The 15,429-nt window shown below is 52.6% G+C and overlaps 1 protein-coding gene across 12 annotated transcripts in view; it reads right to left on the bottom strand.

Moving 5' to 3' along the window:
• The window catches only part of EPS15L1 (epidermal growth factor receptor pathway substrate 15 like 1), a 100,847-nt gene that overhangs the window by 18,932 nt on the left and 66,486 nt on the right, over positions 1 to 15,429 (bottom strand). For 4 of the 12 annotated variants that reach the window (XM_061190292.1, XM_061190294.1, XM_061190304.1 and 1 more), the window contains 5 exons: positions 14,569 to 14,705; positions 10,317 to 10,377; positions 9,228 to 9,310; positions 2,616 to 2,748; positions 143 to 190 (listed from right to left, as the gene is read on the bottom strand). In XM_061190292.1, the coding sequence (XP_061046275.1) occupies positions 143 to 190; positions 2,616 to 2,748; positions 9,228 to 9,310; positions 10,317 to 10,377; positions 14,569 to 14,705 (462 nt within the window). Of the gene's footprint in view, positions 1 to 142; positions 191 to 2,615; positions 2,749 to 6,888; positions 7,150 to 9,227; positions 9,311 to 10,316; positions 10,378 to 14,568; positions 14,706 to 15,429 lie in introns of those variants that run through there. The other 8 variants (XM_061190293.1, XM_061190295.1, XM_061190302.1 and 5 more) reach the window with 3 other exon arrangements.

The following is a 15,429-nucleotide window of genomic DNA, read 5'->3' as shown; positions in this document are numbered from 1 at the left end:
CATCCACCTGCTGGGTCAGGTGTCCCTCGCGGGTACATCGGCACAGCCAGCAATCTCCAGGTTGTTAGAGGTTAGTATGAAATCACAGCAGAAACACCACTGGAAGTGCTCCAGGGGCACCCGCCACACAGTGTGTACCTACCACCCAGCAGTGTGTACAACGCAGGGATTTCCTGTTCAGCCACTGCTTCTAGGTAAGAGAATCAGATGAGAGACATTTAGGCCTCTACACGGACACATCGTGGGCGCTCACAGATTAAGCACTGCACACAAGCTGACTATTGTCCAGAGCACCCGAACCTCACAGCTTGATTCTCATTATAGCTGTCTATGGGGGTGGGAGGCCGGCAGGGGGGCGGTGGTGGTCCCTGGGTCCAGGGCTGGCCCTGCTACTACCTTGCTGCGTGACCTTGGGCCACACGTGACCTCTCTCACTTCCCTTTCCAGTTCCGGTAAGAGGGCATCATGGTGCCTGCCCTGTCTTTGCGGGTCTTGCTAGAATCTGGCAAGCTAACAGTCATTCACGTGCACCTTGAGGGCTGTGATGTGAAGAGGATATTCGGGGCACCCGACACCTAGCAGGCTGTGGCACAGCAACGTTGTGGCAGCCCAAAGCCACGAGCAAAGGCAGCCTGAGACCCCCGGGACACAGGCCCAAACCTCCCCAAACGTGGACAGCACTCTAAAAAGCCCGAGCCCTGAAGTCAGCTCCAAGGAGGTGAGCCGTGCCTCTGGCGGGCTCTGCTTTCTAAGTCCACGGCACACTGAAAACAGAAGCCAAGGCGGGGTGGAGAGGCCCGCAGAGGGAGACACAAGGGGAGGTGACAGCGGAGGGCAAGTTCAAAAGCACCCAGCATTGGTTCAGGGAAGAGGAGGAGGCTGAGATGAAGTGTTTCCAAGAAACCCTGAGAATGAAGCTCTGCGCCTGCCACAGCCAGTGAGGGGAGCAGCTCCCCGACGAGGCCCGACAGATGCGGAGCTGCTGGGCGTGTGGGCACTCGTGTGTGTGTACTTTCACGTGTGCAGTGTGCATGCAGGTGTATGCAAGCACTGAGAGCGTGTGCACGAGTGCAGCGTGTGACTGCGTGTGCACGTGTGTGCAGGCGTGCTGTGGCTCCCATCTTTCAGGCGGAGTGAGAAGGCCCAATGTCATTCCATCAGGAGACCATCAGGGGTTCCCTAAGGGCCACTGCCTCTCACAGACACGAGGGAGTTCCTTTGTTGCTTCGCTTTTCTCCCCCGTTTCACGATAAACGCCTTTGCCGCGGGGCTCACAGAAGGGATCTCTTTATGTGTGTGTTCCCGCTCACAGTTCACAGGAAACCTGTCATAAATCCACCCCGCCTGCTGGCCGTGCTTTCTCTCATGACCCATCCACAAGGAGGCCAAACCGGGCACTGCAGGCCGAGTTCCTGTCCTCCTGAGAGAAAGCCCTGGCCAGCCCAGGTGACAGAAGGGGAGAGGCAGCGTTTTTAAATAGCTTCCCCTCTGTTTGGCTCCAGTGGCAGGTGTAGGAAGACTGGCCAGCCTTGGACTGATGACCCCTTGAAACTAGAGAGCTTGGGGGCCTGCACCGATGACCACAAGGTGCCAAGGCGAGTCCCCGGGGCAGACTGGTGGGGAAGGGCGAGCTCAGGCGGGAAGGAGAGCACCGGCCTCCGACAGAAAGGACCGGGGAGAGGAAGGCTGTGGAACAGAAGGCGTGACCGAGGGAGCGTGTGGTTCTCCTGTGGCCACCCAGAAGTCTAAGGACAACACAGGTGACTTTGCTGGGAGATGAGCGCGAACGATGAAGAGGGGACAGGTGAATGGACTGGGAAATCGCAGTGAATCCCTCTGCCGCTTGGAGCAATAGCTTTCTGCTTTTGAGTCTGGAAACCTGGCCTGTCGGCCTAGCGCCATCACGTAAGAGAGGTCCCCTGCGTGAGCTAACGGTCCTCAGCATCCTCAGGGGGACATGCCAGGCTCACTCCTGAGAGAAAGCAGCCACACCACCGCAGCCAGAAGAGATAGAGTCTACAGGAAACCCCTTGCTCGGAGCCATCCGCCTAGATGCTGGGGCCGGAGCGAAGGAGAAGGGAACCCCGAGCCATCCTGCCTCCTCTCACATCAAACATGGCCAAGGAAGACCCCCACCCCACCCCTCCCCAAGTCCTTAACCAGTTTGGAGGCACTGGATTGAGGGGGGGGCCTCAGCCACTGCTGCTGCCATCCCCACCCCTGGGTCCTCCCTGAGCCAACCTGGGAAAGAGCTCGGGTCGGGTGGGGAGGCCGGAGGGGCCACGACTACATGCTGAAGCGGAGGCCATGTGGAAGCTCTCCCGACCGCAAGGAGGGCTCTGAGCTCTTGGCCTTCCAGACACCACCCCGGAGCCCCACACAGAGCCCGGAGCCAAGGGGCCCAGAGGACGAGGCGAGGGCAGGTGGGGCGGGAAGCATGTCCCAGGCACACAGTGTGCGGACCCAGGCGACGGGGTGGAAGGGAGACCCTCCTGCTCTGAGTGCAGGCCCTGCAGCGTCTGCTCTACTCTGGGCTGGTGAAAGGAGGGGCCCTCAGTCCCCCCGCCGTCTGGCGACGGTGGGCGGGTGGCTGTGAGAGAAGAAAGCGTACTGACCGCTGGGCGGTTTAGGCCGCGGAGGAGCAGGTTTCTTCGGAGGCAGAGCGGGAGTGTCCTGTTTACTTTTAAAGGGGTCATCTGAGAATCCTGCCCCTCCAAAGGAGGAGGTGAAAGGGCCAGAAGTTGGGGGCTGTAAGAGAGGACACGAAAGAGAGGCAGAAAGAATCGTTAACACGGAGGCAGCGGACGCCCACCGAGCCCTCTGGGCTGCACAGCACGGCCGCCACTCGGACCCGGGGTCTCTCACAAGCCCCCCCCACTTTCCTCCACCCTCAACAGCCGGGGTCCTCTGGCCTGTGAGGAGCCGCCAGCAAACACACAGAGCCGGCGAGAGTAGCCCGGTGCCTCGACGGGCTTCTGTCATGGGGTGGGGGCGGGGTGCTCCCTGCCACCCACAGGGGGATATCGGGTCTCTCCTGACCCCAGGGTCCCCTGGGCTTCCTGCTCAAACTTCAGAGATGCGCCCAGCCTCTCCCCCTTCAGTCAGTGTCCGGCGCTGGGTCAGAACGGCACCAGACCCTCTCTGTGCCCATGGGCTGCCTGACCCAGTGGCTCAGGTCAGAGCCCACCGCAGCCCCGTTGGCACAGCCATCGTTGCCTCCGTTGGGCTCTTATCACCTCTGGCCTGGACCCTCCACCAGCCTCCTCCTGCTCCTACCCACCTCCACATCTACCATCTCAAACCCAAAAGGGACCACACCAACCGGCAACAGAGAGATGCCTGGATAGATGGGTGGGCAGGTGGGTAGATGGGTAGGTACAGCTGCCAGGCAGGTAGGGAGGTAGGTAGATGGGGGGTAGGTAGTAGAACTGAACAGCCCTGAAGCTTGAAGGTAACCTCCAAGCACTCCTCAAGTCACGCAGGGCCTCCCTCACAGCCCCTCACCACCCTACCCCCCTGCCACTGCCCAGTGCTTTAGCTTCATCCCTGCAGTTGCCCCAACCCTCTCCTGGCCAGCTCCCCAGTGCCTGGAACCCCCTTGTGCCCCATCCTGAGGCCTCCATACATACAGGGTCCCCAACTGGGGGCTCAGCCCACCCCGTCCGCCTCAAGCCCCTCTTCTTCCTCAGAGACTGGCTAGACCTCACTGCCGCCCCCAGAGCTCTCCCTGACACCCCTTCCCACTAACTGCCTGCTCGGACATCCTGGTGGGAGCTGACAGGACACACATCATCACGCCACACTGACGGTACTGAGGCCCCTCCCACCTAACTGGGGCAAGCTGCCTGAAGGGCAACTGCCAGTGGCAGGGCGCACACCTGCCAACCGCCTGCAGCAGGCAGGGACTTGTCTACCTGTGCACCCTCACCTGGAGCACGAGCCCAACACCGGGCACAACAAACCTCCACTGACAGATGGAGAAGCACAGCCAGCCAGAGCTGCACCCCAAAGGGAAGAGACTGCTTTCTACAGAGGTGGGAGACCACGTTTACTAAAACAGAAAAGAACTAGGAAAAAGTAGAGCAAGGAGATTCATGGCTGCTAGACGCTAAAGGAGTTGGTGGACACGGGAGTGAAAATGCTGATAAGGTCCTCAAAAAGCAAAGGAAAGGAGACGCGCAGTGGGACAGGGGGGGCCACACGCAGCAGGGGTGGAGGGGGGTGGTGCGTGAGGAGGGGCACTTGCAATGCCCTCCCCAGTGGGGCAGGTCAAGGGACAGAAGCAGGAACACAAGAGTGCACTCGTGGGACCTTCTTAGGTAATCTGGTTCCGACACATCGCTGGAGAAGTGGGGAGAAGGGCTGATGCCAGTCACGGGGACGCGGCTCCCCCTCTTCCGGATCCGGTCACGGGGACGGGGATGCGGCCGCCCCTGCCCCTGGTACCTAGATGCTAGTCGCAGGTGGGAGAGACGCGGCCAGCCCACAGGGAGGAGGAGGGGGCCCGGAGTGGCTGCTGCCCACTCAGCCAAGCCCACTGGGCACCCTGGTTCCGCCCCACAAGCCTCTGGGGCCGCCAGGGTAGGAGACGCTCACTCGCCAGGGTAGGAGACGCTTGCTGATCTTCTCACCACATCTTCCCAACGGCCTTGGGACAAGTCCTACTATCACCACTTCTATCTTATACGCAGGGAAACTGAGGCACGGGGAGGAGATGCAGCCTGCTAGTCACACAGCACCTCAGCGGGGGAGTCAGGGCGGGAACCCACGCCGTCCACCTCCTGGGCCAGGGCTCTCAGGCCCTGCCCTCGGCTGCTGGCAGCCCGCCGCCCGCCCCCGACGGGAGGTCTGGGGACTGTCCTCATGCCCATGAGGGAGACATGCGCAGATGCAGGCAAGAGGCAGAGCAGGGCAGAAGGCCCTGGGGAGGATGGGGTCTAACGGGAAAGACTCATTTCCCTGCCAAGACCACCCGGGCCCGCCGGGAAGCTCTGAGCCAGAAGGGCTGCAGCGGAGCGAGGCGGTCCCTCCCTCCACTGCTGCCGCCCACCTTTCCCAGGCTCTGTGACGCTTGTCCTTTTCGGTACAAAAGTCTGGGAGTTCCTGCAAAACCTGCTACTCGAGTTTCCAGAACGTCTGCTGCAGAGCACAGTGGTTGGGGTGGGATCTGGAGGCCCTGCTACCGGCTCCGTGCCTCTGTTTCCTTGTCTATGAAACAACAATAATGACAGGCCCCAGCTCGCAGGGCTGCGGCAGGAAAACGAAAGGTAACGCATAAATTGCTCCAGCTGGCGCCTGGACCGCATCAGCACAAAGATAGCACGATTATCATCACGCCAAGGATGTGGATGTGACTAGAACTCTCTTGGATGCCCGCAAGAATCTGCAAACGCGCCATCGGCCACCGATGCTTTATTTCTGCTGCTTCCCGTCATCCACAGAGCCCTTCCCAGACGAAGAGAGCAGTAGAGCTAAGGTGCCGTGTCGACCGGCAGCTTAGCTCTGAAGTGAACGGGTTAGGGTCTGCTGGTTGGGAAAGAAGGCGCAGTGGGGGTTAAGGAGACGGAGAGCGAAGGAGTGCTGGTGCTTCTGCTTCTGCCGTTCCCAGGACACAGCCTGGGTCTAGGACTCTTGCTACCCTCGCCACAACCCGAGACGGGCAGGAGGGAATCAAAACCAACCTCTTGGCAGAGTGGAGGCGTGACCAGCCCCCCGAGGCCCCTGCGTGGGCCCCAGTTCGTCTTGGGTGCTGTGAAGGCGCTAGCTCTGGGGAAGGGGTGTAGAGGGACACCCAGGGCTCTCTGCACGTGACGCCCCCGAAGAGTTGTGGGGTGCACGGGGCCCTCGTCCACCCAGCCCGTGCAACCCCCAGCCTGGAGTGCAAGCTGCAGTGAGCCTCCGGGCTGACTGGGGACTCCACGGGCCAAGCCGACTCTCCGCCCCCTCGTCTGTCTAAAACCCACGGAGCCAGTGGGCCTGCTCCAAGGCGAAAGGGTTCCAACTGTAAGCGCCTGGTTCGCCCACAGCAGGGAATTATATCACTTCTGACACCAAAAAGCCTGCGTCATTTCCGAATCCTAATTTTCATGACTTGAAGTTTCCCAAGAAGCTTCCTTTGGGACCTGACTGGTTCCTACTCAGGCTGTGGCTTCAGGGAAAGTTGCTATTTTTAGAAGGGTTTCAGTAAAGCCGGTAGGGGCTCTCTCTGGCTGGGCTAGAGTGAAGTGTGCTCCAAAAAAAAAAAAAAAAAAAAGAAAGAAAGAAAAAGAAAAAAGGACAGACAGAAAAGCTACTATATCAGAAGCAGCTCTAAGAGATTCACAGTTTAAAGAACTGATTTAAAGCAAACGACTCTCAGCTTAAAGGAAAAAAAAGCCCTAAATAGGAATGCACGCTTGAAAAACAACTGAAAATGGGCTGACAATGGGCAGTCAAGTATTTCATAGGCGGTTTTTTTTTTAGGGCGGGAGGAGTGAAATAATTAAGTTAGAGTCTTGTTTTTATTCTCAGATGCTCTCTAAAATCTATTTTGGGGAATGTGTTCTCAAAGCAAGGTAATACTGTCTAGAAAAATCTTCTCGGGTGTTGAGGGACCTCAACGAAGGGTGCAAGCCCAGAGAACCTCCCAAAGGAATCTACTGGAGTCAGACTGCTGGCTGGCACCCTCCTCTAGCACTGCCAGGCAGAGGGAGGACACTCTAATTTAGGGTGAAGTTAAGAAAGGGAGCCAGCATGCATCACCAGCGTGCATTGCCTCCCCACCCCACTCAGGTGGAGAAAAGATAGCGATGTCAAAACACACACACACACACACACACACACACACACAAACCAAGAAGTCAAAAAAAAAAAAAACACCTTCTTGCCACTTTACTTTCATTTCCTTCAGCATTTTATTTATATACACAATGTTGTTCTTGAAAAACAGAACGGGAACCAAAAGGGAAAAACAGAGACCTATGAGGTTAGGGCCCTGTATTCAGTTGGGCAAGTGGCATGAGATCAGCAGCTGATGGAATCGTGGAAACAAAACAATGGAGTACTGGAGACAAACTTTCCACGGCCCCATCCAGCTCCGTCCCGCCCAGCACCACGAACAGGAAGGGGCACTGGCCCTGAAGTCACAAGTGCACGTCTGTGCAGCCTGATCTGGGACACGAGAACAAGGAGAGGGAAAGCGGAATTAGAAAAGGGAAAATGCAACTTTAGGTTAGAACGGGCAGAAGGAGGGAAGGGCCAGGTTCTGAACTGCCCGGCTCCGGGGTGTCTCTGCAGCTACGGGAAACGCAGGCACTGCCTGGAGGAGGGAGACGCGGCCGTACCGGCCATCCGGGGCCCAGCCAGGCTGGCCACCCCACACACAGCCTCAACTCAGGTGCTTCTTGAAACAGAGGGCCCCGTTCATGCCCTTGTCCTTGTCCCAGCTCGGGGGCACTGCTAGCTCTCACTCCCTCCCCAGCCTCACGCAGGGAGAGGGCCCACTTGTGCCAGCTTGAGAATACGGTGCGAACCCCTTCCCTGGAGATTGCCGCCCCCGTGTGGCAGAAGTTTCCTCATTTCAGGGGATGGTTTCCCACCCGCTAAGCACGGACAGAAGACAAGGACACACAGCTCCACTCAAGGAGTGTGTGTAACAGCCACGCAGTGATGGGCAAACATGAGGGCAAATCTCAGGCCCTGGTCCCTTCTGGCTGATCCCAGATGGCACCCCGACCGTCAGCGTCACAGTTCCCATACGAGCGACGGAGGCTCATTCCCTCCAGGCACGGGAAGGAGAGAGGCCGAAACCCCAGCCCCTCTGGGCTCCCTTCTGCGGCGGCCAATGGGCAAACAGATGCTCTGCCTCTGGCCAGAAGCTACATTTGCTACCTCAACAGTTTATACTCGCGCGTTTCTTTGAAAACCTAAACAAAATCCCAAATGTTTCTTGGAAGCCACGCACCACAATCACACATCGCTAACCACGAGCGCTCAGCGCCCAGACAGTCGTGCGCCCCTCGGGCTGAGTGAACGTGGAGGAAGCACGCAGGATGCCCTGAGGAGCTGGCACGCGGGGCGAGCGGTGCCGGGGGCCCGGGACTCCCCGCCGTGGGTGCCCATCCCACACACTCCGGGGGCTCCCTCCCCACCCCACCCCCACCAGCGAGGAGACAGGAACCATATATGCATGTGGCCGCCCCGCAGTGCTCACGGCACCTGGGCTGGAGCAGGCGGCTGGGAAAGACCAGTGGGACTAAACAAAGAATGCAGGGTTTTATGGCTCCACGGCCACAGGCCGTGCTGCATGCAGCTCTTTATCTGTGAGGGATCCCACCCTCACCCACCGAGGCCAAGACGCGCACACCTAACGCTGCTTCCCTTAATTCTTGGCAAAGAAACACGGGCTCACAGTCAAAACCAAGGGACGCTAAAGGTTAGAACAAAGAACAGCAGACCTACTCGCCTAGGCCAACATTTTCGACTTCTGAGCAGTTTCTTCTGGAATTTACCTCTCAGTTGTGGGCTTCTAATCTTATTTCTTGATCTGTCCATTTTGGACATATCTATTGACTGACTTCCTGCTACGTTAAGCACCAGCCTCCAAGCCCCTCTCGAAAGAGCTCTAACACCACCTGTGGGACTATATCCACAGTCAGTTGATGTAACTATGGCTGCGTAGACACCATCCAGTCCAACCAGGAGTCACTATCGTCCTTCCTGAACGGCTCACTTTTCACCTGCATATTTATTCACCGAGCCTAGCCCTCGATTTCCACATCCTTCTCGGGTTCTGTCCATGGGCAGCTCCAGACACACCTCCTGCCTTCTGGCCCATGGCCCACAGTTCCAGCCTCAGCGGGCTGCACGCCAGGCCTGGCCCTCAGGGCCCAAGACCTTCTCAACTTTGTTCAGCCACAGAGACGTCTTTATCACCTGAGGTCTGACTGCCATCAGACACCAGTGGGAGTAGCGGGGAGCCCGCAGCACTTATGCCTCGGGGAGGGACTCAGGGCTCTGGCAGTTTCGCTTGGAGGAAGGGAAGTGGGTCCAGCCACAGCCATGGGCACTTTCTAGACCCCGTCTGCTGACTCACGACCTCACATGAGGATACATCTCAGAGTTCAACACGTGCCAAATAAATACATACGTGGCATTAAACAGTTACACCTGGTAGCCCACGACAAGACCACGACAAGAGGCACAAGGACACTGGCAGAGGCACAGGGGCTCCATGGGAAGGGCTTTACCTTGGACATCTGGCTGAAGTCGGCAAAGCCCTCAGCACTATTGAAGGACCCACTTCCGAAGGGGTCTAAGGTTCCAAAGGGACCTGCAAGCAGCACCAGCAGAGGAAGAGTTACAGGGCATTCACAGAACACGCCTCCTGGGAGCAGGGGGAAGTGTCACCTCTCGGTTCTCAAAGGCCCCCAAAGCAGGAGATCCATGGAGGCCACGTTTGTTTGATGGGGTGGTGAATCGGGTACAAGTCCTCAACAAGGCCCCCTGCCCCCGCCCACTCTGGCTCATGGTTGGTGCAGCTCAGCCAGATGGTCTGCGGCCATGAGAGCCGGCGCAGGGAGAGCCAGAGGGACTCTGCCCTGTGGCTGTGCTGCAAGCCAGCATTGTTCGCCGTCACCAAAGGAGTGACAAGCACCCTGTGGAAGGAGAGCCTGCTGTCTGTCCTGCTGGATCAGGAGGGGAGAGTGAGAGGGAGGCGACCAGCCACCCACATGATTTATGTGGGGAGGTCATTTGCAGGTAGAGATTTTTGCTGAGCTTTCTCCTTTGGTGGGTGGTGCGATTTGTCCAGAATAACCCACAAGCTCACCTACGAAATCAAACTCTGTAACTAACAAGCACAAGATGTTAGGCAAGGCGGCAGTACCAAGTGGAACCTGTTTCCAAAAGCAAGGGGGAGTCCGCAAACGCTCCCCTCCCTTAAAGGCACACCTAAGAGTTTTATGCTGTGAGGGGAGGTTCCCTCAAATCCAGTGCCCACAGCACAAGCCTCAGTAGAACTTTGGACTCCTTTAGGAAAAAAAATCCAAAGGTTAGAACCAAAGATTCATAAGGAGGATTGAGCAAAGAGTAACTAATACATTGGTGTTATTACTAAATTAATCCCTACCGCCAAGCTTCCTTTCCAGTAAGATGCCAGCTCTTGCTCAGGAAGATGAGCAGCCAGAGGGGAATGGCTTTGGCTGCACTGCCTCAGGCGAGGATCTGGGTGCCACTTACTAATGACATAAACACTGAGGACACACCAGATTCGGAAATGGGTGGGCCATTCCACTGCCCGAGGAAGAGTGAGAAGGAAAATAAGCCATCAGTCTCACCTGATCCTTTCGAGGAGACGCTGGAGGATGAAAAAGGATCACTGGATTCAAAGGGGTCGAGCTGAGTGAAAGGAGAGAGGAGAGAGTGAAAAGCAGTTCCTTTGTTCATCATCCATTCATTCAACCACAAACTTTCTTGACATCTATATGCACCATATCTGCTGCCCAGCCTAGGGGAGGATAAAATGATTTAAACTAAATCCTGGCAGAGTTAAATCCCAACGGACCAACCCCTCCTGCAGATAACACCTATAAACACTCTGAACTGGGAAAAAAAAAAAAAAGCCATCACCTGAAGACCCAGGAAGTGAACCAAAGCAGGAAGACTTTGGAAAAGAATTGAAACTTGGCAGAAAAAGCAGTACAAGATTGAGTTTTCCGTCTTGTTTTTTTTTTCTGTGGTTGTTTTTATCTTGGCCGTGCTGCTCGGCTTGCGGGATCTCAGTTCCCCGACTGGGGATTGAACCCGGGCCACGGCAGTGAAAGCACCAAGTCCTAACCACTAGACCACTAGACCAGGAAACTCCCGAGCTTTCCCTTTTGACAGCTACAGTCTGAGAGTATTGGGAGGCTATGACTCCAATAGAAAACTCACTGTCTTTCTGGACTGAAGCTCAGAGGAGGGAGCCCCAGGACAACCACAGCCATGAGAAAGAGATGCGGGATCTAGAAAGGAGAGGCAGAGAATGGGAGCCCCAAATTCCATGACAAGCTCTGTCCACGTCTCAGGCTCACCCCTACACTGTGTGTGGGTGGGCAGACTCAGAGCAGCCTACAGCTAAGGCCACAGGAATGAAACCACAGGTAAGAGAGGGAGAGTTTGCAATGTGAGTCTCACCAAGTTAGTTGCCTGCTGAAATAAAACCATCCACACTCTTTGGAGGAATGCAACAGAATCCAGTCTCCACAACAGAGCACTCACAATGCATAGAATATATTTTTAAGTTATTCAACATACAGAGAGAACCTGAAAAATGCGGTTCTCAAGGAAAAAGACAATCAATGGAGTCAATCTCAAGATGACCCAGATTTTGGAATTCTCAGATGAGGATGACTTTAAAGTAGCAATAACTGTGCTTAATGAGATAAAGGAAAAAACACTTAAGATGAATAAAAAGACTGGAGATCTTAGTAGAGAAATGGAAACTATAAAGAAGAAACATGGACATTCTCAAACAATGTAAAGTACAATATCTAAAATAAAAACTTCACTAGGTTAGCTAACCAACAAATGACAGAAAAATGTAAGTGAAGTTGAAGATAAATCAGTAGAAATTACCCAATCTGAAGAAAAAGGAGAAAAAAAGAATGAAAAGAAACAGAGCCTCAGGGACCTGTAAAGATGATAGCAAAAGGTCTAACATCTATGTAACTCGAATCCCACAAAGAGAAGAGAGAGAGAATAGAAAAAAAATTTTTTTCAAAGAAGTAATGGCAGAAAACTTACCAAATTTGGTGAAAGGCATAATTTATAGATGTAAGAACTTCAGCAAATGCCCAGCAGCATAAATACAAAGAAAAACATATCTACACCCTACACAAACCACTGAAAAGCAAACGTAAAGAGAGGCTCTTTAAGGCAGCCAGAGAAAAGAACATAACTATTTTTTCCTCTTTAGAATTCATACAGTGGATTAAAGCAAAAATTAAAACACTGCTTATGGAGTTTAATATATTTAGATGTATTACATTCATAGGACAACTGTAACAGAGATGCTGCTGTTTGGGGGAGGGTGGATAAATGGACCTATATGATTACAAGTTTTCTACATTTTACATTAAGTTACATAATATTAATTCCAAGCAGCCCATGGTAAGTTAAGAGTGTATATGGTAATCCTTAAAGCAACCTCTAAGAAATAATGAAAAAAGGTATGGTTAAAAAAGGCCAACAGATACCAGAAAATGGAATTCTAGAAAACATTCAAATAATCCAAAAGAAGACAGAAGAAGGGGAAAAGAGGAATAAAATACAGAGGATAAAAGAAAGGAAATAATAAAATAGTAGACTTAAATCCAACCATATCAATAATTGCATTAAATGTTAACGGACTAGACACTCCACTTAGAAGTCAGAGATTTCCAGACTGGATAGAAAAGCAAGGCCCAACTACATGCTCGACACAAAAGACATCCTTCAACTCCCAGACAGGTTGAAAGTAAATGGATGAAAAAAGATATATCATGCAAAGACTACGCATAAGGAGAATGAGGTGGCTATTTTAATATGTGATAAAAATAGATTAAGACAAAGCAGCAGAGGAAAAAAGGAACCCTTTATAATGAAAAAAAGGTCACTGCATCAGGATGACACAACAATCATGAATGTGTAGGCACCTGACAGAGCTTCAAAACACATGAAGTTAAACTTGACAGAATTAAGGAGGATATGGACAATTCTGCAATCATAGGAGAAGATTTTAACACCCCTCTCTCAGCAACTGGTAGAGCTTACAAACAAAAACCATAAAAATAGATGACCAGTCCTGTAACAAACCGTAATGGAAAAAGAATATATACATGTATACTGAATCACTCGGCTGTACATTAGAAACTAACACAATATTGTAAATCAACTATACCTTACATTTGAAAAAAAGGAAAAAAGGGGAACTCCCTGGCAGTTTAGTGGTTAGGACTGGGCACTTTCACTGCCGCGGCCTGGGTTCAATCCCTGATCGGGGCACTAAGATCCCGCAAGCTGCATGGCGTGGCCAAAGGGAAGAAAAAATAGACAATCAGAACAACCATCTTGACCTAACTGGCATTTACAGAACGTTACACCCAACAACGGCAAATAGACATTCTTCTCAAGTGTACAAAGTATGTTCACTAACAAAGACCATAAAATGAGTCTCAATAAATCTAAAAGGACCGAAAACATACAAAATATGTCCTCTAATAACAGCAGATTTAATTAGAAATCAGTATTATAAAATACCTAGGGGGAAAAAAAAGTATCTCAAAATGAAACAATATACTTTAAATAATCCAGGTTCAACAGAGCATTCACAAGGAAAACTGGAAAATATCTCAAAATGAATGACAATGAAGATACAACATATTAAAATGTACGGAATGCAGCTAAAGCAGCACCTCAAAAGAAATGCATAGCTTTAAACACTCATATTAGAAAAGAAGATCCAAGATCAATGACCTAAGGTTGTATCTTAGGAAGTTAGAAACAGAAGAGCAAAGTGGGAGGAAGGAAATAATGAAGAGCAGAAATCAGTGAAATAGGAAACAAACAGGAGAGAAAATTAACACAGCCAAAACCTGGCTCGTGGAAAAGATCGACAAAATTGATAAACGTAGAGAACACAGACCACCAACACCAGCAATGAAAGGGGGGGATCCCATGACAGGTCTCGCAGATAGAAATGTTACAGGTTAATCCCTGCCTTCAAGGAGCTCTGGCGCCAGTGATACATACCAGTAGGTCCATGGAGAAGTGAAAAACTAGGGAATGGGTAAGGTGGGGACAGAGATGCAGCCTAGAACGTGAAGGACGGCTATACATTGCCCTCACTGAGACACAAAAATTCTCTATTCAATCACAAAGTCACTTTTTTGCTTTTTAAACCCTCATTTACACCAATGTAAACCAGTCTGTTGAGTCTAACGTGCAAAACGTATGGTTTACCACTTGCTGGGGGGCGGGGGAGCACACTAAGTGCAGCCAGGCTGTGGGTCTGGACTTCCTCCTGCCATGGCGGGGACCCACTGAGGCTGGCTGATGCCAATGTCACCATCAGTGCTTTGCACTAGGAAGATGGCAGGAGCAGTCACATGGAAACCTGTGGGAGTGTGTGGTGCTCTATTTTGTCTTTGTTGGGAGGTGGAGTGGCACTGGGGGCAGACGATAGAGCAGAGAACCCAGCAGGTGGGCCTGAGCTGAAGTAAAAGGGCACAGAAAGGGACAGAGGAATGACAGCTGTTCAGGACACAGCCCGCCCTGACTTGGGCTCACTGGACTGCTGGCTGTGACACCTTGCTTCGTGGGACAAGCCTCTGTAGGGACCGGCAGAAACGGTCACCTTGCTATGCAGTAATGAGGCTTGGCCTTCGAGCCAGCCCCTGGGGAATCACCTGGCCTTGCACGGCCCTCATTCGTCAGGCTTAGCACTCACAGTCTGAGTGATGGAGGCCCTGACTCGGTCCACGGAGGGTGGGGGATGGGAAGGGCTGCCTTCACACACGCAGAGCATGCACACGGGCAGCACCAGAAGGCAGCCTTTCCGGGGTCGCTCACCTTTGAAGGTAAGGAAGGGTTTTTCGTGAATGGGTCTGAGGTAAATGGGTCGTTCTTTGTCTGTTTCTTAAAGAAGTCGTCGGGGGCAGAGCCATGGAATGGGTCGCTTTCTTTGAAAGGATCCCCTCCGAATGGATCTAGGTGTTTTGGAAAGAAGAAAAAAAATGCCCCATGAATAAACATTATGCCTAGTGAAAGAACCCAAATATAAAAGAACACACAACTGACTGACACTATTTACATGAAAGTCTAGAAAAGGTAAAAACCATAGTGGCAGAAAGCAGGTCAGTGGTTGCCAGAGACCTGAGGGGGTAGGGGGTGGGGGAGACCAGGGAACCTTTTGGGATAATGGCAACGTTCTCTCTCTCACACAACTATATACATTTGTCAAAACTTGTCCAGTTCTGCACTTAAAATGGGTGAGTTCTGTTGTGTGTTAATTATACCTCTCAATAACACTTGATTTAAAAATAATATGAACAAACAAATAATATGAGTAAATCCATAAGGACAGAAAGCAGGGGCTGGAGAGTGGGACTAGGGAGACTGCTCATGGGGACAGGGTCTCCTTTTGGGGTGATGGAAATGTTCTGGAGCTACACAGAGGTGGTGGCTGCATAACACAGTGAATGAACTAAACGCCACTGAAATGTGGTTAATCTGTGTTGTGTGAATTTGTTAATTTTGTGTTATGTGAATTTCACCTCAATAGAAAAAACGAATACAGGGGAAAAAATTAGATAAATAGGCAGCATGATCCCAACACCACGCCCAGGGTGCGTTCATTCTCCTCGAATGTGGGGTGTGGGCCTGGTGACTAGAGGAGGGGCAAGCCACCATCACCAGCAGGGAACAAGATGC

The sequence above is a fragment of the Eubalaena glacialis genome, chromosome 4 (genome assembly GCF_028564815.1).
Source record: "Eubalaena glacialis isolate mEubGla1 chromosome 4, mEubGla1.1.hap2.+ XY, whole genome shotgun sequence".
NCBI lineage: Eukaryota > Metazoa > Chordata > Mammalia > Artiodactyla > Balaenidae > Eubalaena > Eubalaena glacialis.
The sequence above is the reverse complement of the archived record's forward strand: the minus strand, read 5'-3'. Positions and strand labels throughout refer to the sequence as shown.